The sequence below is a fragment of the Nanorana parkeri genome, unplaced genomic scaffold (assembly GCF_000935625.1).
Source record: "Nanorana parkeri isolate BGI_ZX_2015 unplaced genomic scaffold, ASM93562v1 scaffold1350, whole genome shotgun sequence".
In the NCBI taxonomy this organism is placed as follows: Eukaryota; Metazoa; Chordata; class Amphibia; order Anura; family Dicroglossidae; genus Nanorana; species Nanorana parkeri.
Window position 1 is genome coordinate 164,262 of NW_017307618.1, and position 24,849 is coordinate 189,110.

Consider the following 24,849-nt stretch of genomic DNA (forward strand, 5'->3'; position numbering starts at 1 on the left):
CCCCGAGAAGCCCCCCCCCCCCCCCCCAAGCAAAGTACACTGAGAATTGTAATTAAAAGCTATTATAATTACAATCTGTATAAGGCTTGTCATAAGAATATTTTTCTAAATTGAATAGTTACTTTTTTTTGTTGGTTGTTAGGGCAACAGGGCCCCCTGGTGGAGGTCAAATGTGTATAAAGCGTGCACAGAGCACAGAGCAATCCCTTTTTCTTTTTTTACAACACATTTGGTTACTGATGTAGACCTAAACTTTTTTTTTTTTTTTTATTGCTGCCTGGGCTCCATTTCCCTTCACTTCCCGTCCCCCTGATCACTGTCCCTGCGAGGGGACCTGAGGAGTTCCTCTCCAACAGGAACAAAAATGGCAGACATTCTAAGACCCCCCATAAGAGCCCATTCACACCAGGGCGGTTGCGGATCAGTGCGTTTACCACGCGGATTACAAAAAAAGGGAGGTTTTGGGAGTTTTTAATTGCGTTTCAGCGCTGAAACGCAATTAAAAAAGCCCTAAACAGTGCGGATTAGCGCAGTTCCATTGAAAGCTGTATGGAAACTGCACTGATCAGCGCGGCAAAAATAGTGCAGGGAGCACATCAGGCGTTGGCGGTTCGGATCTCGCGGTCGCATGAATGGTCCCCATAGCAATGTATGGGATTGTTAATGCCGGCGGATCCGTGCCGCCGAACTACCCCGGTGTGAACGGGGCCTTACACTGGCAGTCCGATCAGATCCACCTGTCATTATTCCAGGCATTTCTGATTGGAAGTCCAATGAAGCTATGGGCAGCCGGATCTAAACGGATGTATGTCCATTTACATACGATAAACACCCGACTCCTGCTGATCGGAATGGATGGCACCCATGTGAAAGGGGCCTAAGCAACTCCCCATAGACCTACATATGTGCACGGGTCCCCTGCTGATCGGAATGGATGGCACCCATGTGAAAGGGGCCCAACCAACTCCCCATAGACCTAGATCTGTGCACGGGTCCCCTGCTGATTGGCACCCATGTGAAGAGGGCCTAACAGACTCCCCATAGACCTAGATCTGTGCACGGATTCCCTTTGATCAAAATGGACAGCACCTGTGTGAAAGGGGCCTAAAAGTTAGTGGGCCTAAAACGTATCTAAATCCAAAACCTTTATTTAGGGTACAGTGGTGATCAGCAAGTCATGTCCCATTGCTATCTGTGGCCCCAGTAAGGAGACTTGCATTCTGTGTGTCCTGGTTACCATGGTCTACGGAACTGAAAGTGAGAGGAAAGACCAGGAAAGCAAATCTTCCAATGGGAACACTTGGTCCTGGTGACAACTGTTTAAGAGGGAATATCATCTTGCTTTCTTTTGTGTTAAGGGACAATAACTGATTGTAATTCTCCCATATGGGATACAGAAGGCCATATTAGGGTGAAATCTCCCCAGCATGGGAAAGGTGATAATAGGGAGAGCCCTAACACTGGATCTTGGGAAGGCAAAACAGATTATGGGAAAAAGGAGAATCATGAAGGCGATCTCTTGGAAGGAAAAAAGGGATTATGTGAACCAGAAGGCATTCAGCAGCAGAACTGTCTTTTTTGTTTTCTCCCCCCGTTTTTTCACTAATAGGTGAAGGTGGTTAACCTCTGGCCAAAGCATGGTTACTCACACGCAGCAAGTACTTACCAAAATCTCCCCCTTAGTTTGGGATAAGGAGCCGTGTGATTAGGAGGATGCGGGAGTATACAGTACAGGAACGAGGGCGAATTTTATGATAACAGAGTTATGGAGAGAGAATGAAGAATGTGGAGAGTAAACATAGAATGGAATAGCAGCAAAAAAAGAAGAAAGAGGGAAAAAAATTACATGCAATTAATACACAGTTAATATTTAAATTCCCATCACACCAACAAATTATAAAAAAAAGTCAGTAATAAAAAAATTAATATCAGTACATGCTAATTTTGAATATTAAAAATGCACGAGCATGCTTGTGCAAAGAACACAGCACAGTTTGGTGAGTTCGTCAGAAGACGTGTGTGAGAAAGTACAGGACAGAGCATGACAGACACGGTGCATTGTGGTGGTGGGTGGGGGGGTTCCAGAATCTTGATATCCTGTGACCTCTTGTGCAAGACAAAGTGGCTTCCCGGAAGACTTCCACAGACCTGAGAAATGTGCAATTCCACACGAAGGGCTGAAATCAACTTGTTATGGGACAGGCATGGGATAATAAAGTGCCCTCAGACTTAGCCGAAGGCCTTATTTATTAAAGTGTCTGAAGGAAGATGTGTTCTTTTCTCCCATAGTGACCATACTGCCCCTCCACAATATGGGAGTAGCAAGGGGGGGACGGTTTCAAAAGACAAAAGGACAGTTCTTTATTCAGACACTGATAAATAAGGTCTGAGGAATGGTGCAGTGATCCAAGTTGAAGCACTGAGGTGGAATCACCTGTGCCATTATACTTCATATAGGACAAGAAGCTTGGCTGTGCTAGTGGCAGGTGGCCCTCCATGATGTGCAGATTACCTGGTTGGGGACAGTCCTCTTCTTGTTGAGCTGCGTGCTTCTTTGTTGGGCACTAGAAAAAGTAAAGCTAACGTTACTAAACTGTGATGTACAATGGCTTATAATCGGCAGTCTAGTTTTGTTAAATGGAAGGAAAAATAAAAAGGCCCTTTCCATTTCAAATATAGGCATGCACTCATTTGAATGATCTTCTCTGCAGTTCCTTACCTACTACTGACCTGGGAATAATGAAATGGATCATGCCAAAGAACTTGGTAAAAATCATTCAAAATGAGTAGTAGGTGGAAGGGTCATCATTTATGCCAAATTACATGGGCCCCAATGTTAAGGAAGCACTGCACACCTGGTGGTGTCCTTTTAATTCTAGTATCTTGATGAAGAAATACCCAAAACACTTACATTGTCTATTCCCCTAATCTAAACATTTCACCCATCTCCCAACATTGATATCTAACAAAGAAATTAAACCCAAAACTGAGCAGGACTCGGCCAAAATCAGAGCCGTGTATGGCCAACGTACTCTTAAATCAAAGCTTAACTAGCTTTACCCTTAAAGCCCAATTGAGGTCTCTGCTTATCCCTTTGTAGCCCTTTGATGATCTGCTTATCCCTTTGGAATCCTGTACACCTACATTTTAGGATTTGCGATTGGTTTTTGCTTGGAAATGCCTTGAACCAACGTAATTTCTCAATTAAGAATGCCATTTCCAGCCCAGTCCGGCACTCTTTACAGGCAGAGCTGAGTAATAGCCACACACCTGACCACAAATGACCTCACACAGACTTACATTGCAGAGAAGGAGATTGGGTGTGTTTGATCAAGCCCATTACTGAGAGATGATTACTAAAAGCACTAGGTCTGCCTATTGGCATGCTCAGCCATATTTAAGCCATGCATAACTGCTGTAACAAGAAAGTGATAAGACTATGAATATGTAGGTTCTTAGTACAATGTCTGTCTGCATATATATATATGTATGTATGTATGTATGTATGTATGTATGTATGTATGTATTTCTGTGACTTAAATTGGGCTTTAACCTAGGTAACCCTGAACTACTGGGACAAACCTTACCTTGGGCTTTAACCTAGGTAACCCTGAACTACTGGGACAAAATTTACCTTGGGCTTTAACCTAGGTAACCCTGAACTACTGGGACAAACCTTACCTTGGGCTTTAACCTAGGTAACCCTGAACTACTGGGACAAACTTTACCTTGGCCTTTAACCTAGGTATCCCTGAACTACTAGGACACACCTTACCTTGGGCTTTAACCTAGGTAACCCTGAACTACTGGGACAAACCTTACCTTGGGCTTTAACCTACGTAACCCTGAACTACTGTGACAAACCTTACCTTGGGCTTTAACCTAGGTAACCCTGAACTACTGGGCCAAAATCTACCTTGGGCTTTAACCTAGTTAACCCTGAACTACTGTGACAAACCTTACCTTGGGCTTTAACCTAGGTAACCCTGAACTACTGGGCCAAAATCTACCTTGGGTTTTAACCTAGGTAACCCTGAACTACTGGGCCAAAATGTACTTATATGTTGATCCATACTGTGGAGTACTGACCAATAACAGATATGCAAATAAGCGGATATGAGTGATGCATGCTTGGCCTGCAGCAACGACTTAAATATATGATACTGTTTGCTATGATTTCCTGTACTTTGCACAGTTCCATGTAACAAGCTCAATCGATTATGCATATTTTAGTAACAAGCAGTTTGAACATGACACTTGATTAGCTTTCCTTCACCATCTGCAAAGGGTGTAAAATGGATGAAGCTGCGCGATATTTATTATAGGTTTACATTGTACTGAACTAGCTATGCAAATCAAAAAGGAGTCAGTCAGACATTACAGAGGTGCACACACAAGCAGGAGACGTGCAGAATACCCACCCTGGGATGACCTGCTCGGTAAAACAGCTGGCATGTGAAAGAATGAGGGAGCGAGCGACGGTCGTGTAGAATGCAGAGAGAAAGAGTGCGGGTCATAAATGAGAGTGCGGAGAAAAACACAGGAGAGAAGTTACCGACCGAGAGAGAGCGAAAGGGACAAACAACAGCAAACTGCGGAGAACACTAGACAACCTGTGACGAGACCAAATGAGCTGAAGCAAGGATGAAGTCACAGAATGGAGAGCGGACACAACAACATGGCTGAATATATGTTCACAACGATTACACTAAACAGGAAAAAAAAGCCATGACAGCACTAAACACAAAACTATCCTACCAGGTTAGTTTCTGCAAGACATTAAATCCACTTTATGGTAAAAAATTCCAATAGCGGATGTTTACGGCAGGAGAAAAATACAACCATAAATTAGGTTAAACAGATACTTCTTATATTATTTTAGACCCCCTGCTAAGTATAACAAAGCTGATAAGAGCCTGGATAATAGCCAACTCCATGCAGTCACCGTGTTCCCAGAAGAGGGCTATAATCTCGGGAGGACAGGGCTCCATATCAGGTGGTGGGAGACTTACTTAGCAAATCCAATGAAATCCTCGTGATTGGTGTTGATGTAAGACAGTTCAATGTCTATTAGTAGCAGTACCTGTGGACAGAAAAGACAGACATGAGAAAGAACATAGACCCATGGTGCTAGTAATCTGCACTGAATCCTGTCTGGGTCATTAGTCATATGAACTCAAAAGTACAGGTCAATGGTCACTTACCCAGGACACCTGGAGTAACAAGTACAGGTCATTAGACAGTACCCAGGTCAATGGACTAAAAAATAAAAAAAAAGGTCAGTGGTCAATAGCCAGGTCGCATTGACTCATGTGTACAGGTCAGTGATCACTACTTAGGTCACACTGACTCATAACAAAAGGCCAGTGATCAATGCCCAGGTCACATGGACTCACACGTACAGGTCAGTGGTCACATGGATTCACATGTACAAGTCAGTGATGACTACCCAGGTCACATCAACTCTCGTGTACAGACCAGTGATGACAGGTCACATGGACTCACAAGTACAGGCCAGTGGTCACTAGTCAGTTCACATGGACTTACAAGTATTTGTCGAAGGACAGAGAGCTAGTGCACAAATCACAATGGCCATGTAATGTCAAGTACCAGTGCTCGGTCGCGAAGCAGAGGTCAGTAGAAATACCACAAAAAAAAAATAAATCAGGTCTCCTGTTGTGTGACAGAGCTGTGTATATTTGGATGGACAGAATACTAATTCTTTGGGCAGCCCCCATAAATGTACCTAATCTGTATATTTATCGGTTTGGCCTGAGATGAACTTTAAGCAATATGTAAAGTCAGCTTGGTAACGGTGCTTCATGCCACTGGATATAGGGTTCACAAGCATCCTTCCAGGATATAGTAAAGCTTTCCGAGGGGCACAAGAGTCTGTACTGGGCAATAAATGCAACCTAGAAGCTGGAAGTCGCAAGAGAGGTGCATTCCGAAACGTTTTGCTCCCCAGCTGGCTCTACAGTCTCCCTACAGGATGCCTGGGGACCCGGTGTCCTACATCTGTAATGACATGTGACCCTGAGCAGTCCCAGCTCCTAAAACATTGATTATAATGTATACCAGTCTAGCAATCAGACATTTGAAGGGATTTTCTGCCATAATGTCTTACTTGATCTTTTGTCTTGCCTTCTCTCTCTCGGATGTATGTTGTGACAATCCTTTCGGTCTCTTCTCGAAGTCTTGGGTAAGAAGCCAGCTACAAGTGGGAACACAATCTCAGAGTTACAGTGGCCATTAGAAATTTATAAACATTTCTTCAACATCCACTTAGCAATCCCAGCCCGTCTTGAAGTTCCAGCATGCATGAAACAATGGAAAGCTGGTATTATGAGTAAACCAGGCATAGAAATAATGGACAGACACAAAGCTTAAAGTGAACCTGGACCACACCTGGAAGATTCATACCGAGCATATGGGGGGGGGGCGGACAACGACACAAACATTACCTTCACTAAAAAACCGCACATCAAAGCTATTGGAAGTTCTAGAGATATTGGCAACTGAAGTTTTTTTCCAGTAAGAGTTGTTTGTCCCCACGCCCTCCCGCCTTTACTGCAGCCAAATCACCAATAGATAGAATCCGGAAGCTGGAGGGGTAAGGTGAAGCTGGACAGGAAAAGCCAGATGTCCAGATGTATCTACTGACCGTTCTCACGCCCAGTGCTTACAGAAGAAACCTCTATTTATGCATTTTTTATAACATACTCCACTTGAACTGTCCAGCTTTGTGGCATGTATACTTTAAAAGGCCATCGCTGCTCGTGACGTTGTCCTTTAAATGTCCCCTCCACCTCCTGAGTAGCAGACACCTACTTGGAACACCATCTCTGGAGATCTTCATTGAGCAGCCATGTACAGCCTTGGAACAAAGTCCTGGTCATGTCCTGCTGCTTGGCCTATTCATTCCTATGGTTGGGTCTTTGCTCCTCTGGATGAAAGACTACGGGACAGCAATAGGAATGAACATGACAAACAGCAGACCTGTCATAGGAGCTGGACAATGCCAAGACTTTTCAGCAAAAGCTATGCAGTGGCGACCAGGGCTGCACATACAAGGTCTTTGGAATGTGGCTAAAGATAAGTATTCTAGTAGATGTCTGCCAATCAGAGGGGTGAGGAATTTTTTTAACTCGCAAATGGGTTAAAAAATAAAATAAAAAATTTAAAACCATTTGCACCTCTAAATTTCTTTTTAGAATATTAACTTCGGCCTCTGGCTTTCAAAATTTCTAGGCGGAGTGGGTGACCTCAACATGCCACCCGGAAGAGATGGAGATGCCGTGCAAATGCACTCCCAACTCATTGTAGGCGCAATTGTGGAAATGAACAGACTCAAACAACAACATTCATTTACCACCGATGCTGTATGGCAGGTTTGTTTTGGATTCTAACCATTATTCAAGGAAGCCATAGACGGGCCAAATATGTCCTCCTGATCTGGTCATGGAAGGTAAAAACTGCACTTTGTTTTCTTCAGTTATGGGGATTGGGAGTATGTTTGATTATCTCCCGCTACCATGCAGGCTATAATGCATCTGTAAGTAGGTTAGTAGGTGAGAGTTTGGTTTTACTTTAAAGTGGAATCCTGAAATGCTGAACAACATTAGAGGTATTAAACTCTACATGTACATTCCGATATACAGCAACATACTTCTGAAGTTACACTGTGGGTTGTCTGCCTTCTGTTTGCTGCCTCACTTTTAATATACAGTGGTACCTTGGTTCACAAACTTAATTCGTTCCACGATTCTTGTCACGAACCGAAACTGTGATCAGACCACAATCTCGACTAGAGGAAGCCACGACCATGTGTCAGAGCTGGGAAGATGGTTGCGGTTGTGTTCGTCACCCGATGCGGAAGCGTTTGTAAACTGAAGTACCACTGTACTTTTAAAATATATATCTCTCCTTTGCTTCTCTTTCAAGGGTGGATTCCCAGCCTTCCAAGTTCCCCTGGAGACACCCTTACGAGCATGCTTACACCCAGGACTACTGCCTGGCATGCCAATGCTCCATGAGCCTACAGGCACAGGCAGCTCAGAAGCCCAGGAATGGAAGCCACTCCCTAACTCCTCCTCCTCCAGCAAAGTGATTGGCAGCAGCTTCTGAGACAGCGCTGGCCGCTGCCCGAAGAAATCAGATGTATTATATACAGCAGCATTGCAGAGACAGTAAAAACAGACCTATCCCATTAATTGTTGGTCTTAATGCGTTTGTGACCCTTCTGTGGCGGCTACTGTACACGCCTCCTGACCAGAAGTTCTACGAGGTGAGAGGGAACAAGCTGCTTTTACAATAGAAAAGAGTAAGGAATTTGGACTAATTTTAATTATTATTAAAAAAAAACAAAAAAACCCCTTACTTTGCAGGTTTACATGGTGCATAAGAATAAAAGGTGAAAAAGCTTCTGAAACATGGTCCGCGTCAGTCAGTTTAAAGTAGATTATGACTTAACTAGTAAATTGTCTTTGCAGAAAAAGGAATGTTTTCCTCCTACTAGTAGCATTATCTAATTATTGCCCACAGGTGGCAATGAAGGAACATTATATACACAAAGCACCAAGCAATCATCTGTAGCCTGTAATGAAATTCCGGCTCAATAGTCTCAATAAAACATACTTTCTGGTTAGACGTGCAAGATACGAGGAGAGCATTCAGTAAAACATGGTTTGCATGCACAACGACAAATTTAAAATACGGTAAGCAGACTGGTGTAGGAAAAAAAAAAAAAAAGCTTCAGATGGTTGGACAGAAGATGGAGCAGATGTTAGGACAACTTCTATGATGGCAGATATATGTATCAAGACAGAACCATCAATATTCTAGTGTAGGGCATATTATACTGCCAGACCTTATTTATGAAAGTATCTCAAATAAGAAATTACTGTTTTCATATTGGAGGCTTAATTCTAATAAGTGGCTGTGAGAAAGAAAGAGTTCCACCTGGAGACAATTGAGAAATAAGACATCATACAAGTACAGTCATGTGGAAAAAAGTAAGTACACCCCATGGAAATTATTGATGTTTTCATCATAATTGAAAAAGGAAACTTCCCACCTTCATTCAAGCGATGCCTACAGGTAAAGGAGATATACTTACACAAATGACAAAAAGTAACTTGGTGTATTAATTCTGATCATCTAAAGAACAGAAAGGAAAATCTGACACATAGAACTAGTAAACATGCAGGTGGAACTTGTCCTATTTAAACCTCAGATATCTCAGGGTCTGGTCTTTTCTTTGCTATTGACATGTGTGGTGTCATCCAGCCAAAAGCAAGAGCTTTCCAAGGCCCTCAGAAAGAAGGTTGTGGATGCCTATGAGTCTGGCAGTGCATCATGTGTGAAGTGAATAGAGGCTGCACAACTGAACCCAAAAAAAGTAAGTCAGCGATCCATTTCCAACCCAAAATCATGGAGATACAATCTCCAGATATTGCTAGTGGAAAAATACAGCAAATGGAACTCTAGCCTTGGGGCATCCATGGCAAGATGTGTTACAGAGGTCTCCTGCCACCACCTCCCCAACATGTAGATTCAATCCCCTTGCTGCATCCACACAAAAAATAAGAAATGAGAGGAAAATAGAAGAGGCCATCTTCTATTAAAGCAGGGCTCTCGAAACCTCTGGCCCTCCAGCTGTGGTGGAACTACAAATCCCATGAGGCATTACAAGAGTCTCACAGCCACAGACATGACTCCCGAAGAGAGATGCATCATGGGATTTGTAGTTTCACCACAGCTGGAGGGCCAGAGGTGTGAGACCCCTGTATTAAAGGCTGTAACAGCTGGCAGGTGTAACAGAAATATCAATTTTGGGTTTCCTGACCATTTAACATTAGCCTTATTTCTAAATACTCTTGCTATATAGGTGCAACGACGGCTCCACAGACAAAAAATAGTTGCTCTGCAGTGTAGGTACCAGGAAATACTTTAGCACAAACGCAGAGCCTTCAAGTGACAGGCCGTCAAATTTTACAACCAAGGGTTGCATGTAGAGAAATAGGACTGTATATTGTACACCATGGGCAAAAGGATATAGACAACCCTCCAAAATGAGTTCAGGTGCTTCCAGTGAAGGATATTGTTAATACTCCAGCATACAAAGACCAATGGTATGCTTCGAACCTTGTTGCAACAGTTTGGGGAAGAGCCCTTTTGTTCCACCACTGTGCACAAAGCTAGCTCTATAAAGACATGGTTTGAGGAGTTTGGCGTGGAGGAACTTGAGTGGCCTGTACAGAGCCCTGGCCTCAATCCTACAAAACACAATTCAGATGAACTGGAACGATGATCGAAAACCAGGTCTTCTCATCCATTGGCAGCACATAAAATGGTATTTTGGCTGTTCTAAAATGCAAAAGTTGGAGGGTTGGAGGCCAACTTCATAATGGTTCTGGAAATGGATGTGAAACAAGTCTAAATAGGTGTGAGTCATGTGTTCAAACACCTTCCACCATATAGTTAGTTATACTTTGTTTCACCCAACCACAGGCCATAACCCAGCCATTATTTTCTCCAACATTCTTAGCAAAGGAGAAAACACAATTACTGTTTGCAGTCCCAACCACAGAATTTGTATTCAAATATATAATCACAAAGCACACAGATGTCTTGATACATATATCCTGGTTTACTATATACCAACACACACACGGAGACAAATTGCTGGACCTTTACCCTTCTGTCTGAAGCGGTGTACTCTGACCCAGTAATGTTATAGGCAAGGAAAGAGTTAAGCAGAGGAAAAAAAACAAAAAAAACAAGAAAACAAAACAAATGACAGACCATAAGATGAGAGGAAACTGTTAGTATGCGACAGAGAGAAAGAGAAAAGGACACAAAGAAAACAAATCATGCATACAGTCTGGTGCACACATAGATAAGGAGGTTCACCAAAATGTCTCTTGCTGATAAGGATTATAATTCGTGGAACACTTCTCGTCTCTACCAACTAAAGAATTCACCATACAACGTTCATTTGTAATTTGATATATTTATGAAAACACTCTAAAAAGGTTAGCTCTGATAATTTTTTTGGTCAATTCTATTTAAAACAATAGATTTAAAGTTTCATAAAGGAAACGAAGCTTAATTTTGTCATTATTTGTAAAAATAGGATTTCTGTACTCCCCGTAAAATCCTTTCCTTGGAGTCCATTAAGGGACACGGTAATTCTTAGACTGTTGGTTATACTGCCATTTGCAGGACAAAAAAGACACTGGCAACATAAAAAGGTCAGTAGCCTCAATTTTGCAGCAAAGCAGTACCGAGAGAATTAAGAAGCATTGAGGGGAGGGACTCGTTTCCCTCAATGGACTCCAAGAAAAAGGATTTTATGAGGTATGGGCAAGGTAAAGGCCAAAAGGCCCACGAAGACAGAAAACTGGTGACTGCCTACAGCTGAAAGAGCTGCATGAAGGACTTAATGCCCGAAGGTAGCATCAGATGAGGTTCTGAATATCCACTTGGTAAAAAAAGAAGAAAGAAAAATTGAAGACCAGGCCAGGTGGTAGCCTTGCAATCTGGGAAAGGTTGCTTGATGCCAAAATGAGCAAGACGCATTCACAGATCTAGTAGAGCGCACCTTTATAGGACAGGGTGGAACCTGATCCTTAAGACCAGACGTTTGGATGATGGTCTACCCGAGTCAGCTAGAGATGGTGAACAGAAAAGCCGGCGTACACTTACTGGGTCCATCAAGAATACAGAAGGAATCAGTCCTCCTGAAAAAGCAGAGTATGATGGATAGACTACCAATGCCAGAACCACATCCAGACAATGGAGGGAAATTTCCTATCAGAGAACAGCAGAGCTGAAGAAAACACGACCACTATCCTGAGGACACTAGCAAAAAACTGAGACATGATGGTTATGTGCTGGTTCCTGACTTTTTTGTTGCCAGCATCCATTTCTCCTGTAGGGGGCTGTATAAACAACAGTCTAAGAAATCCTGTGTCCCTCAATGATCAAGATATTTTTTTTATTTTACAAGTAAACAATTAGAGTTTTTTCACAACAGTCAATTTGCAGACCATACTGGGCTTTCCAACAAGAAAGTCTAGCACTGTCTACATATTTGCCAACTGCTTCCTCAAGCTGAACATTCTCATCGGGCCATCTCTCTGTTTGGAGAGAAGGAGGTGGTGTGCCCTGCTATTGACTCAGTCACTTGTAGGTGTGTGTAATTTTATCTACTGCTATTAATGTCTATTCACAACACTATTCAGGCTATTTATACCACAGCGGTATATATCTAGTGCTTTGCCTCAAGCTCATTACCTGCTGGCTTGCAAGCTAAATCAGGAAAATGGCAGTTAAAAATAACACGCTGAATGGTATATGGTGGTATAATGTAAATTTTCAGTACTCCAAAAAAGATGAATGCCCCCAGCTACATTCTAGTTACTGCCCCAATCTCTGCCTGTTCTTTCACAAACTGTCTCAGGGAATTAATCCTCCAGTGACCTCTCTTTCAAAGACTATCAGCAACATGCTGGCAGTCACTGGAAAGCTGCAGTACAGAGATATGTACAGATCAAGCACTCATCAGATAATACTTCAACAGTATGTGTGACACTGCTGCAGAAGACACCAATTTCAGGGAGATCAATGGGGTATAAACCAAAATTACACTTTAACTGCCATAGAGATTAGGCAGGTCACTGACCTGGCTATGCAGTCCGATATGGAGCTGGCCTAGATTGGCCAAACAATTAGAAATCCGTTGACATGTATTACAGCTCGCAGGTGTGTCTGGAGTACAGGTTTATGCATTTCAGAAGAGTAAGAGGTCCAAAGGTTTCACCTTGCTATGTGGCATTAAAACAATGAGTGTCTCATGGCAGGTTATTAAACCCTTTACCATCTCTGCAGCAAGGTGAGCACAGTCCTCCGTTATAAAAGGCAGAGCCTTTTTTTTTTGTCACAGTCATGTAGCTAAGTATTTATTCAAGCTATTACCACATTATGTTGCGGCCAAAAATAGCACATGAGGTCATAAAAACTCCTGCTCCCAATTAGCGGTTTGCTAATAGAATCAGGAGACAAAAGTCTTGTCTCTAACCTATGTCACATAATTCCCATCATGGTAATTCCAGGGCCAACTGTTATCTTAATGATAGGCTGACTCACGGGCTTTATTTAATAATGAATGATGAGATGAAAGAATTGAAAATTCAGCAGCTTGCTGGAGTTGGGCTACAAGGAAACATTTCTAGAAGTGGTTGCTATGGTTTACTGCAGGTCGCAGCTCTCTTATCAAATGAAGCCCGGGCAGGTCTTTTGATTAGAAGGCACCTGTCAGGATAGAACGAAGGGAAGTTCCATTGTTGGCTTGCATTTAACGTGCATGCTCTACAGCGGTCTTCCGGACTTCTCTTCCACTACTTTGTGAATCAGTGGGATTGATTTAGTGAAAGAACAGAGCATGTGCACTTTACAAAGTTCATTTTTACCTGGCTTAGCAAAAGACGTGAAGCTAGGTGAATAAATTTGCAATAAATACTCAGTCATGTGTAAGGAAACTAACGGGAAAAAAAACAGCAACACTATTGTTGCCTGCACATAGTCGGGTTGTTGAAGTCAGCACAGCTTTACCTCATTCACTAATCAATGTGAACATTTAAAAGTTCAAAGAGTTTTACCCCATGTGTGGCGCTCGTCAGAGGCGGGGCGAGTTGTGGTACTTGATGGGTACCCCGTATGTGACTGGAATTTGGGGGGAATTTCTGTGTGGAAAGTTATCTCTTCACCACATGCATTTTTTTGGGGCTCCGCCCCCGCCATTGCTCCGCGTCTCATCATCCGGCATCGGAAGCCGACAGCTTGTGGACACAGACACGCTGCACCCTCAGGAGGCCCCAGGGTGCATCCACCTCCGCCTCCCCTCCGGAACCACCCTCACCCCCCTTCGAGTAGGCAGGTGACAACGCCAAGGGACGCCGGAACACCTCGGCAGCTGCAGTACCCACCCTCCAGCACCGCGTCTCTCCCCACCGTTGGAGCCTGTAGAGATCCGACAAGACAGTCATACCAGCACTCATTCAGAGGATCATCCCACAGCCCTGCACCCAGGCAGTACAGGAGCCCATCACCGTCGTTGAGAGCCAGCCTTCACGTTCCTAGCGGTGAGTTACAGAATTTGCTCCTTTTCTTACTCACCCACCTTATCTCACCTTGCCGTATTTGTGTTTACATTTGTCCCATCTGGTTGGACCTCCATACCACCCATCCTAAGAGGGACCATCTCTCCCCCACTGCTCCACTCCACCTCACGGCCTTCGTAAAAGCGAATTATCGACCTACCACAGGTGAGTACATCACCTACCCCTCTCATCCAACTTCGCCATATTTATTGCGCCAGGTAGTGGCGCTTCCGTTCTCCAATTTTTGTTTACTAATCAATGTGAAGATTCCCTTTGCAAAGTGTTCATGCTCTCCTCAACAAACAGAAGAAAATCTGGCCACACACCGGATTCCACTGAGATGGTTTATTGAAGCTTGTACCACATCACTGGTGTCCCACCCAAGGTCCACCCCCACTGACGCATTCCACCCAATCACAGGCTTAGTCGTAGACTCTTGGACTAAACGCGTCAAAAGGGTGGACCTTGGGCGATTCATCAGTGATGTGGTACAAGTTTCGTTCAACTATCCCAGCGGGATCCGGTGTGCAGCCAGCTTTTCTTCTGTTTGAATGGGCTCATACTGGAGTGAAGACGTGCTCCCCGCGGCAAGCACCTGGCTCATTCCTTTCATGAGCCGTGGAGGAGCAGTGCTTCTTGTGTGTTCTTCTTGCATTCTCTCCTCAAGTTAATCAACCACTCCGCCCTGGAACTCGAAAATGCATATTAAGCACTGGTACACCTGATATGCATGTCCTTGCTCTGGGTCAGGGACTTGGTAAAAAGCTGAGGCAAGGATAAGCAAATACACATTAGCAACATATATTTAAAGGTTTCATTTAAAACAGTTCAAAAGGGAAAGAATCGTCTTTTGGTTTTTAGTTATCCTTTAAGGATATAAAAAAAAAAAAGCAAAAAAACCCCACAGCACTGGTTTTGCTGACCAGGTTCTATTTACAGCTGAGATAAGAGTTGTAGGTTAAATCAATACAGTATATGGAGAAGTTGCCCATCCAGGCTGCACTTTACATTTGTAGCAAACGTTAGAAAATTTAAAACAAATCTCTGCGAGGCTATTGGCAGAAAACATTCCCTTTGCACTAACTGAGAAAAAGCTTCTTTTGGGAGCGTTTGATTCCCATTCCCCAGTGGTTCCATCCACTGACACCTAGGTCACTAATGTAGTGGCACAGGGGTTGGTGGGAAAAACCACAGTAGGTGGTGGTGAATGGGTAAACCCAACACTTCCATAAGGCCCCATTCACACTTGGCGATTCGCAAATTTGCATTTGCATTTTGCGCGATTACGCGCAAATGCTTGCATTGAATCGCGGTAAAACCCGCTCCAAAAAGGGTCCTGCTGTAGCGACACACGACCTGCGACAGCAGGACCCTTTGCCCCATTGCCAAGCATTGGAGAGCGATATCGCGCGGTAAATAGCCGCGATATCGCGGGAATTACCGCGCGATAAATCGCTCAGTGTGAACGGAGCCTAAGTGTCAGATTCAGCAAATTCTGCAAGCATCGTTTTCTCTTTAATATAGAGATCATACGTGAGGGGATCATACGTGAATATTAACCATTTTCTTTGCAGGGGATAGGAGCATAATTTTACCTTCCTACCTTACCTTAGCTAACAGCAATTCTTAACTGCACTGAATCCGTACAAACCTTCAAAATCACAACACATACACCCTGGGAGCTCCACAGTGCTGTTAATTTGGACTCCTTTTAAGAGCGCACGGGTTCCCTTTTTGCATTTTTTTGTAATACACAAAGGGAATCTCACTAAATGCAATATACGCCAGCCCTCTCCAACAATAGGCCATATGATAAATGAGTGCAGTCTGGGCACCTTAGGGTGGTCACACACACAAAAGAAAGTAAGTGATGTTTAGGAGCCTTTACCTTTAGCCTTTAAGAACCTGCTTAGGAATGTGATCATGAGCATTTGCAAGAGTAGATTTCCCAACCGGATATAAAAGAGCGTTACCATTACCAGCTGTTCCTTCTGCTTTCATTGGGAGGGAATGAAGCCTCCACACCTAAAACTTGTTGATTGAATTAGGAAGAGAACTGCAACAGGTCCCAGCAGGGAGGAATAGGCAAATGCCCCATTACATTTTCATCTTGGCAAGATATCTGCTGATGGATGTCTAGCCTAAGCGCTATGGGCCACAGCCTCATACCCAAACTGCCCCAATTATAATCCAGCACCGTCTCCTCCTTCAGAAGATTTGATAAATAAGGCTTAGTATTTTATAGTGCTAAAACAGAAAGCTAGTTAATTGTCATAGCACATGTGATTATGTGCTTCTCCAGAATGTGTCCAATTTGCTGCCTCCGCAGGTATATGCCAATGCACTTGCATTGATGTGTATTGTGTTGGCCGTAGTTCAGATTTGGTATGTAGCCATCTTGTGGTTTCTTTGTTCCTCTGTTCCCTCCCTTGTATAATGCAACACCTCCTTCTTACTCCATGTTCGATTCAGCCATTTTCTGACTACATATGCACATAAGAGGAAGGCATCATCCTTTTTTTACCTTCAAATAGGATCATTTCAACCATCTGCAACATCCTATTGTCTGCCAGTAACCTGCTGCATTCTGTAAAGATCTTCATGGATGAGAAGCATTTGGTGAATTCAGCTATCTGATGAAGATTGTCCACTGTGATTGTATCTGCTTTATACATGCCAGGCGCAGAGGTCTCAGAAAGGGATAAATCACTAAATAATTGGTGTCAGAATACCTACCTTTGTTGTACATTGTCGCACAGTATTTATCAGTTCCTGGATGACCAGATCCACACATTTCAGACACGGCTCCTTTAGTTTCACTACCTGCTTCTTTACTATGGCTTCAAATGCCATATCTGGTGTAAACAGACCCGTCCTGTATGAGGAGAAAGGTAAAAATATTATGTACAGGTTTATTGATCTCAGCCTAATTGTGAGTAACACGTTTTATCAGATGTCTGCACATCCCTTCCTGACTTCCCATGTTATCAGAGTCCCATAAAATTGCCGTAAGTTTAGACATTATGAATGCCATAATTGCGCAGAGCAATGCACGGTCCCCCTTGCCCTATGAGACAGTGTTTAGGCCGTCCATTATTAAAATGCACAATTATTTAGAGGCAGTGGGAGGATCATGTATATCCATAGATCCAGAAGTAGCAATAGAGCCAGATCATCCACAAGACAACCTAGGAAGGAGCTTAGGGTCGGTGGGTATACAGCGGGTCAAGCTACAACTTTTTGCTCCTGCGGAAAAACAGGGAATAGTGGAATTGTCAAAAGAAGTCAAAAGTGTGTAACTGCCTAGCAATTCACAAGGGAGAAAACATTTGTAGGCATTTCACTGAAAACCTGAGTAATTCTTCTATATTTTATGTGTTAGCTGGAGCTGGGCTATAACAGCGAAATAAGTCATTCAGAAGTCATGAGCTAATGAAAAATAGAACATCTGATACAACCATCTGTGTAAGGGCCACACTTACCTTACACCATGAATATTCTTAATGGCATAGCTGATCTCTCGTCGTAGATCCTTCTCGTCAAACTCCATCTAAACAATGTGAAAAAATGAGATTCTACAGAACTGGAGTAGCTACAGCCAGAAGTACTTTACCGGATCTACCCCCTGAACCAAAGACTGTCTAAAAGGTACAGCAGATTATAAATCGCACAAAGGGAGATCCAAGTTTAGAAGCATGCATCCATGTCCAGTATAAATAAATGATTTAACTGAACTTCAAGAGATGTCGTCATACAATAGGAGATCTCAAAGAATACATATGGCACTTATTAGTCCATTGCAACAAAGGGAGGGACTTGAATTTTTTTTTAAAAACTTTTTTCCTTTGGCCATTGTGTTTTTGTTTTATGATTTGGAATCTTAAAATTTGGTATATACTTTTTGGACCTTTTACAACTCCTGAGGTAGATATCACTAAGGCCCGGTTCACACCTGAACTAGGTTAGGGAAACTCCTGCAGAGCCTGCATCTACTGCCCTGCTATGGCCTGCCACTGTCTCACTCTAATGCCCCTAATGCCAGAGACTAGGGCACTACCAATCAGAAGACATTTGTCTCCCGTTAAGCAGCGTGGTCGAACGGCAGTGGTAATGAGCAACTGTCAACCACGCTAGCATTTCAACCAAAGCATGATGATCAAAAGAGGACAAGGTGCTATGCGCACTTTGTGCCCCTGGGGGACTGAAGGAAACTAGAAACAGAATAGTGAGACTTTAAGTTGCAATTTCACCAAGACATCGTCAGTTGGGCATAACACTGCACTGTGCACCATAATGGGAAGATGGACCCCATCATGTGGTTTGCCTACGGGATATGTGAATGATGGGGAAAGAGGTAGAAAACTGAGCTGGCTTGTTGTTAGATTTTATGAAAATTTGTCCAAGCCAATGTAGCTAAAAAGTAGAATTATTGAAAGCTTATGGAAAGAACTCTGGTTACGTTCAATATATAGAAATGCATGTGTAGCTTTGCGTGCACGCACACACGAATGTAGAGTGCATTAGAAATTGCAAGGAGCATCAGAGTATGAGCACAGTGCCAAGACCAGACTTGGACCACTCCACTGATTCCCTTGTAAACTTTGAGAATACACTGCCCCACAGTGCCAGCAAGTTTTAAAGCTTAATTTACTCTTTATTATGAATATGTTGTAATAGGAATGCCACTAGCTTGGCCACAGTTCTACTCTAAAACTTGTATGAACAAGGCTTAAAAAGGAGAACTATGGGGTTAAGGCTTTTCCCCATAGTTCTCCTGAGGGTAACGGGAGGACACAAACTAGCGTCCTCCCGTCACCCTAGGCTCAGTATACCGCGAGCTACAGCTCGCGGTATACTGAGACGCCGCCCAGCTGCGTGACTGACAGCTGGCTCTGCCTATCTAGAGGCAGAGCCAGCTGTATCCGCCCCCTCCCCCAGTCAGCACTGGCGGATCAGAGCGGGGAATCCAGCCCCTCCCCTGTCACGGCAGAGAGCCGTGACAGGATCAAGAGGTGAGCGAACTGCGGTATGTGTTCTCTCACCTCCCGATCTACTGAGCCGACCTGTGACAGTCTCATTATCACAGGTCGGCTAGAACTATGAGGTGAGTGAAAAGCACTCACCTCATAGTTCTCCTTTAAAGGGTATTATGTGGACAGCAGTAATATACATATAGGTAAATAAGGACATGGCCGCCAAAAGTCACTTTAGAATGATAACAATAATACTATACCTTGACAAGCTCGAATGGAAAGCGTTCATGGAAAATTCGGTTAATTCTGGCACCTCCAGACAGCTCTAGGGTGTCCACCTGATCCCCAGAACCCTCAATTCTCTTCTCAAAATCCACCCCCAGCTGTTGGACCATCCTGCAAGAAGACAGAGATGTTTACACCAACCCAGCATCATCAGCTAAGCGCACCATTGCGATGTGTGAGCAGAATACTCATAGCAATGCCTGAAACCTTTTACTTTATCACAGAAGTGCAAAGTGGACCCATCTTTAAAAGACCACAAAAAAATACTGTAATCTGGCAACAGTACCGGTTTAAATACCTGTAATGATGATATTCCGTATGTGAATTTTTTTTCCACAAGCATATATTTATTTTTTTCCTCTCCATTTACATACAGATCAAAAAATTAAGCATAGGTGGCAACCGCAGGAGTTAGGACTAATCATATAACACTGCTGGGGCTGTTTACAGTGGTCAGCTTTTATTCCTACAGTTGAAACTTTTTTTTTTAGCAACTTATTATGCAAGTCTGGAATCATGACATACTGCGTTACATGTAGATCTCCCTTCACCTTATCTCATAGCACTGCAACAGTGACAGGCAAAAGGCACATGCAAGAATGACACTGGCAGCTTCACCACTTACTGGAGAAGAGCTTTTGTTTTTCTCGTGGGGTCATCCGGTCGGAAGTTCTTGTACTCTTCAACCTCTTTCTCCAGGGACAGCATCTGGCTCTGAAGTTTACTCCGCAGTGCAGGAAGTGTCTCCCGAATGTGATTGGTAAGTTGCTGAAGGGGAAGGACCAAGGCAAGTTTAAGTGTCAGCCATTTAGAGGATTATAGGGCAGGTAATGCAGCATTATACAATGGGGAATAGAAGAGAGGAAGTGGGGAGAGCAAAGAAAAGGCGCACAAGTTGCTGCTTTCATGACCGCTACCAAAATAATACCTATGGCTTTTAAAATGTGGTACCCGTGCTTACTAGCACCCCCAGCTGCAGAAAAGTACTATGACTGTTCCATATAGATACCAGTTGTAGCTACATCATTACTGCCAAAAGTTCGTATATTTTTATAGGTAATAAGTAGGGCTGCAACTAAATGATCATTTCCATAAATCGATTTGGGCAATTTTTTGATTAAAATCTGATAAAAGAAAATTACATATCATCCTTAGTTTAAAATAAAATACACAAATGCCGTGTTACAATGTTTACTTCAGAATAAAACTGCATGCACAATTTTTTGCAATCACCTTGCACTGGAACGCACAGCATTGCGATCACACTGGGTGGGAGGCGGGGGCACCATTGAAATGAATGCCACTGCAACGCACCTCTCGCAGCAGAATTTGTCCCACCTTTTATCATTTAAAAAAAAAAAACTGTACTGTAAGCACATGTCGCTTGAATAGCCTCAGCCAGGGAATGACAGCTGCCAGTGGCAAGATTCCGCAGACGGCAGCTGACTGTAAATACAGCAGGTAGTGGGCTTGGGCAATAGCCAGCCTGCTATTGGCCATTTCAATTTGCAATAGCAGGCTGGCTATTGCACCCGCCCACTGCTTGCTGTGCCCTCCTCCCAGTGTGGAGGAGAGAGCTAGGGGATCCAACCAACTAATCGATAACAGTTTACAACTATTCTCGTTATCGATCGGTTGGTTGCAGCCCTAATAATACGCAATACATCCATCCATCATTACTGCCATAAGTTTTTAATGCCTCACTAACCAAACTGCTGCACAAATCAACTAGCATGATCATTAAAATAAGGCAAAGTGCAATGTGGCATCTGCATTAACCCATAAGAACCAATGAGAAATCATCTTTCACTGATTACTGTTCAGTAAAGTAATATTAATTGCTTTCGGTGGGTTACTGCACTGTGATCATCACTGATTCACTGAATATCCCACCCACTGAACAAATGCAACAGCTCAACATCAGCAGAACAGTGTACGTGGTACACAGATGGCTGTCGCAGAGCAATGGATGTTAGGCTTTCATAAGGGCAGCCATTCCTTGCTTCATTGCCTTAAAAACTTAGTACGCAGCACATGAAATCGGGGGAACATATGCTTTCAGAGCCTTGTCACACAGGCATTTCATTATAGCTGACTTTTATGCAAGGATGGCCATGGGTACAGAACCAGATGTGCAAATAACTCCAACCTTTGGATTGGTTTCTGGGATTTAAACTTTGACTTTCAAACCTGTACTGACCAGGGCATTCCCCCAACTCTGTGTTTCATAGGTGCTCTACTAAACTCAGTGAAAACAAACTCACTCCAATCCATCACCTAACACCTTAAGGGTCTACTGCCTATGCTTGGTACAAATACATAAAATTTAATATGTACATCTACTTGGTCACTGTATTACCAAACACATAAATCGACAGATCAAAAAGCAGCCCGATACCTGGTTGAGTGTTTTCTGTAGATGTGGTGTTCCCATTCTATCTGCAATATGTCGGTACCCAGGATGGGAGAGGAAGAACTTTCTCTCAGCAGCGAGAGCCGCCCGGATATCCTTTTTACCATCAATGTCCTTCTGGCTTCTGTTGACCACTCCAATGTAGCCTTTGAGAGAAAGGAGGCAGTGTCAGTCACAGTAGCATACAACAGCTGTGTAACTGGTGCGAGAAACTTTTCGAAACCCCCTAGGAAAACCCATGTTAATAAAGCAGACTCCATTCATTGTGAATAGGAACAAAACCACAGAACTATGGCTTTCCCAATAAAGTTTCTTCTGATTTTTGTTTTAGCTAAGACGATGAGCATTACCAATCCAAAGTTACTAAAGCTGCAATAAGAAACAGAGGGGAGGGATGCGTGTCTTGTGATGAAATCCAAGAAAAGGATTGTACAGGTGAACCAAAAATCCAATTTTTTTTAAATCATACATTATAATACACAGAGCGGTAATTCTGAAACCATGGGATGTCTAAATGATCTCCATCTCAATTCTGTAGAATAGGAGAGAAAGGAGTTTTAGCGGGGGAAAGGCATAGAGCAGGTTCAACGGATCCCACAGAGTCACCACAGCATCCAGTGTAAAGGGCCAAGGATCCCTGGTCCTGCTGAAAAATATGTCAATTTGTTGTTAAACTGGGATGCTGGGAGGTTCACATCTGGTGTCCCCCACATGCATCAGAGCTCAAAACACCTCTGGATTAAAAGGTCCTTCTCTGGAATCCAGACGCTGAAGACTTAGGAAGTCCGTGTGCCAATTTTCCACACCTGGTATACTGTGTGTACAGCAGTCGGGGCTAGAAGGTGAAGCTCTGCCCAAGCCAGAATCCGTTTGCTTCTCTTTGAGCTGTGGGATGCTTGGTGCCTCCCTGATTATTGCTGTAAGCCACTGCAGTGGCAATGTCTAACTGAATCCTGGAAGGGTGACCTTGCAGCAGAAGCGAAGAGACAACAATTCTGTTCCAGAATACTGACTGGGAAAGCACAACTTCCTCTGTCGATCAAGTTCCCTATGTCAAGAGGGTATCCAGGACTCCTACCGAGCCAGACAGGCCATCTTCCATTTTGAGCACCTTTCAGGCCACTGGGAGACTGGATCTCCCCAATTTCAGCACCAGACTGGAAATCCATCACACCAGGGGAAACCTGGTCTTGGTGGCCAGGTGCATGGGGAGATGCAGGGACTGAGCCTGCCTGTCTTAAGCTGCCAGTTTTTGGGATGCAATAGTCTGCAGCGAAAGTGGGCATATGGGATGGTCTGGGAGGAGGCCACTATTAGGCCCAGAAACCGCATGGAAAAACAAAAGGTTGGGCAGCTTCTGGACTGCAGGGTCGGGAACGTGAGATTGGAGAGAGTCTGTAGGCTGACCAGGTGAAAAAGTCCTGAACAGGACCATATCCAAAATAAGTCCACAATACCCCAAGTTATGAGTCAGATCCAACTCTGCTTTCTAAAGATGTAAGATCCAACCGAAACTTTGCAGGGCCTGCATAATGCGTGGGACATTGGCTGACAGGGCCTGAGCCAACTGTTCACTCAGTATTTTGCAGGAGACTGCCCAGATATCCCATGAAAGACACCCTGGGAGCAAAGCAGAGAGAGCTTAAGCTAGCACCTTGGTGAAGACCTGAGGTACATGGACAGCCCAAAAGGGAAGGACAAATGCAGATAACATTGATATGCAGGAAAGATGGGGATGTGCATGTAACCATCCTTTATGTTCTTCATGGCCAAAAAATACCCTCCATTTAATGTAGCTGTAATTTTTGCATTGCGGTTCCTCAGCAGATAGGTAGGTTAGGCAACAATCTCATTAGCAGTCTTGACCCTTCCAGGGGCATACTTACTAAGGGGTCTTTCAGTGACAGGGTTACACTAGGCGGGGAAGATGTCTGTTCTCCTAAGAAGACTAGACACTGGCAGAGCAAAGGTTCAGTTTTCTTTTGCTAATCACCTGAAGGTGAAACTTTTACCACCCTGTGTCTTGTAATGTATGATTAAGAAAATAAATCTTTCAGCTAGTAAAACAGATCACTTATACATTATATCTGTGTATTGAGTTGCCAAGATGGAGCTTCACTTTAACAGTTCTTGTCAGATTTTACAGCTCAATCACCCCCATGTCACATTCATCCACAAGGGACTTCCTTACCTCTCCGTAATGGCAGCAGTTTATTCTCTAGAATATCTCTGGCGTCAGTTCCCTCGTCCATTAGATCCAGTTTTGTTATAACACCAATCGTCCTTAAGCCTTAGGAGAATAAAAAAGTAAAAGAACATAAGAAAACATCCTAAAAAGTACACAAACGTACTGTATGAAATGGAACTATAGAAGTGAGCTAGAAGGTGCCATAATTCAATATTTAACACATTTTTGGATATAGAACCAAACTTGCTATAATACAAAGTGCCCTTCCATCCAGTAAACGGCATGCATGGCCCTGCCCCTTGTAACCACCCGAGTCTCTATATTGTTGAAGTTGCCCATCACATTAAAAGGCAGAAGTGTGAAAGGTTGACTTTTACAGGATAAGGAGATCTGCTTGCAACTTTAGCCACCTCCATTTTCAATAACTGTTTTGACACGACGTGATCACCTCTTCTTCGGCTGTTTGCTGGTCAGATGCTCCCTTTGAACTGTACAGGTTTACACAGTGGCAGAACTACCGCCGGTGCAGGCGGTGCGGACGCACCAGGGCCTCCGGCCTCTAGGGGGCCCAGCACAGTCCCAGCGCCGGATCGGTACCCAGCGGCAAGCGGGCCCCCCATCTCTGCGCCGAGAGTGTCAGATCATCCGTTCATCCGACACTCCCGGCGCAGAGATGGGGGGCCTGCCGGCCGCCGGGTACTGATGGTTGCCATGGCGATAGAATGCTTAGCCCGATCGGGAGCTGCGCTGTGTAATCTGACACAGCGCGGCTTCCGCGCCGGGTCAGCATTCTATCGCCACGGCAACCCTCCGCCAATCACAGCG

General features: G+C 43.8%; 1 protein-coding gene across 5 annotated transcripts in view; it reads right to left on the minus strand.

Annotated features, from left to right (window-relative positions):
• The window catches only part of DNM2 (dynamin 2), a 109,372-nt gene that overhangs the window by 29,924 nt on the left and 54,599 nt on the right, over positions 1-24,849 (minus strand). For 3 of the 5 annotated variants that reach the window (XM_018569538.1, XM_018569533.1, XM_018569534.1), the window contains exons 5-14: positions 24,028-24,126; positions 21,822-21,982; positions 20,049-20,191; positions 19,399-19,534; positions 17,648-17,715; positions 16,902-17,040; positions 6,128-6,214; positions 5,013-5,083; positions 2,513-2,564; positions 1,667-1,678 (exon numbers count right to left, since the gene is read on the minus strand). In XM_018569538.1, coding sequence (XP_018425040.1) covers positions 1,667-1,678; positions 2,513-2,564; positions 5,013-5,083; positions 6,128-6,214; positions 16,902-17,040; positions 17,648-17,715; positions 19,399-19,534; positions 20,049-20,191; positions 21,822-21,982; positions 24,028-24,126 — 968 coding nt within the window. The remainder of the gene's footprint in view (positions 1-1,666; positions 1,679-2,512; positions 2,565-5,012; positions 5,084-6,127; positions 6,215-16,901; positions 17,041-17,647; positions 17,716-19,398; positions 19,535-20,048; positions 20,192-21,821; positions 21,983-24,027; positions 24,127-24,849) is intronic. The other 2 variants (XM_018569535.1, XM_018569537.1) reach the window with 1 other exon arrangement.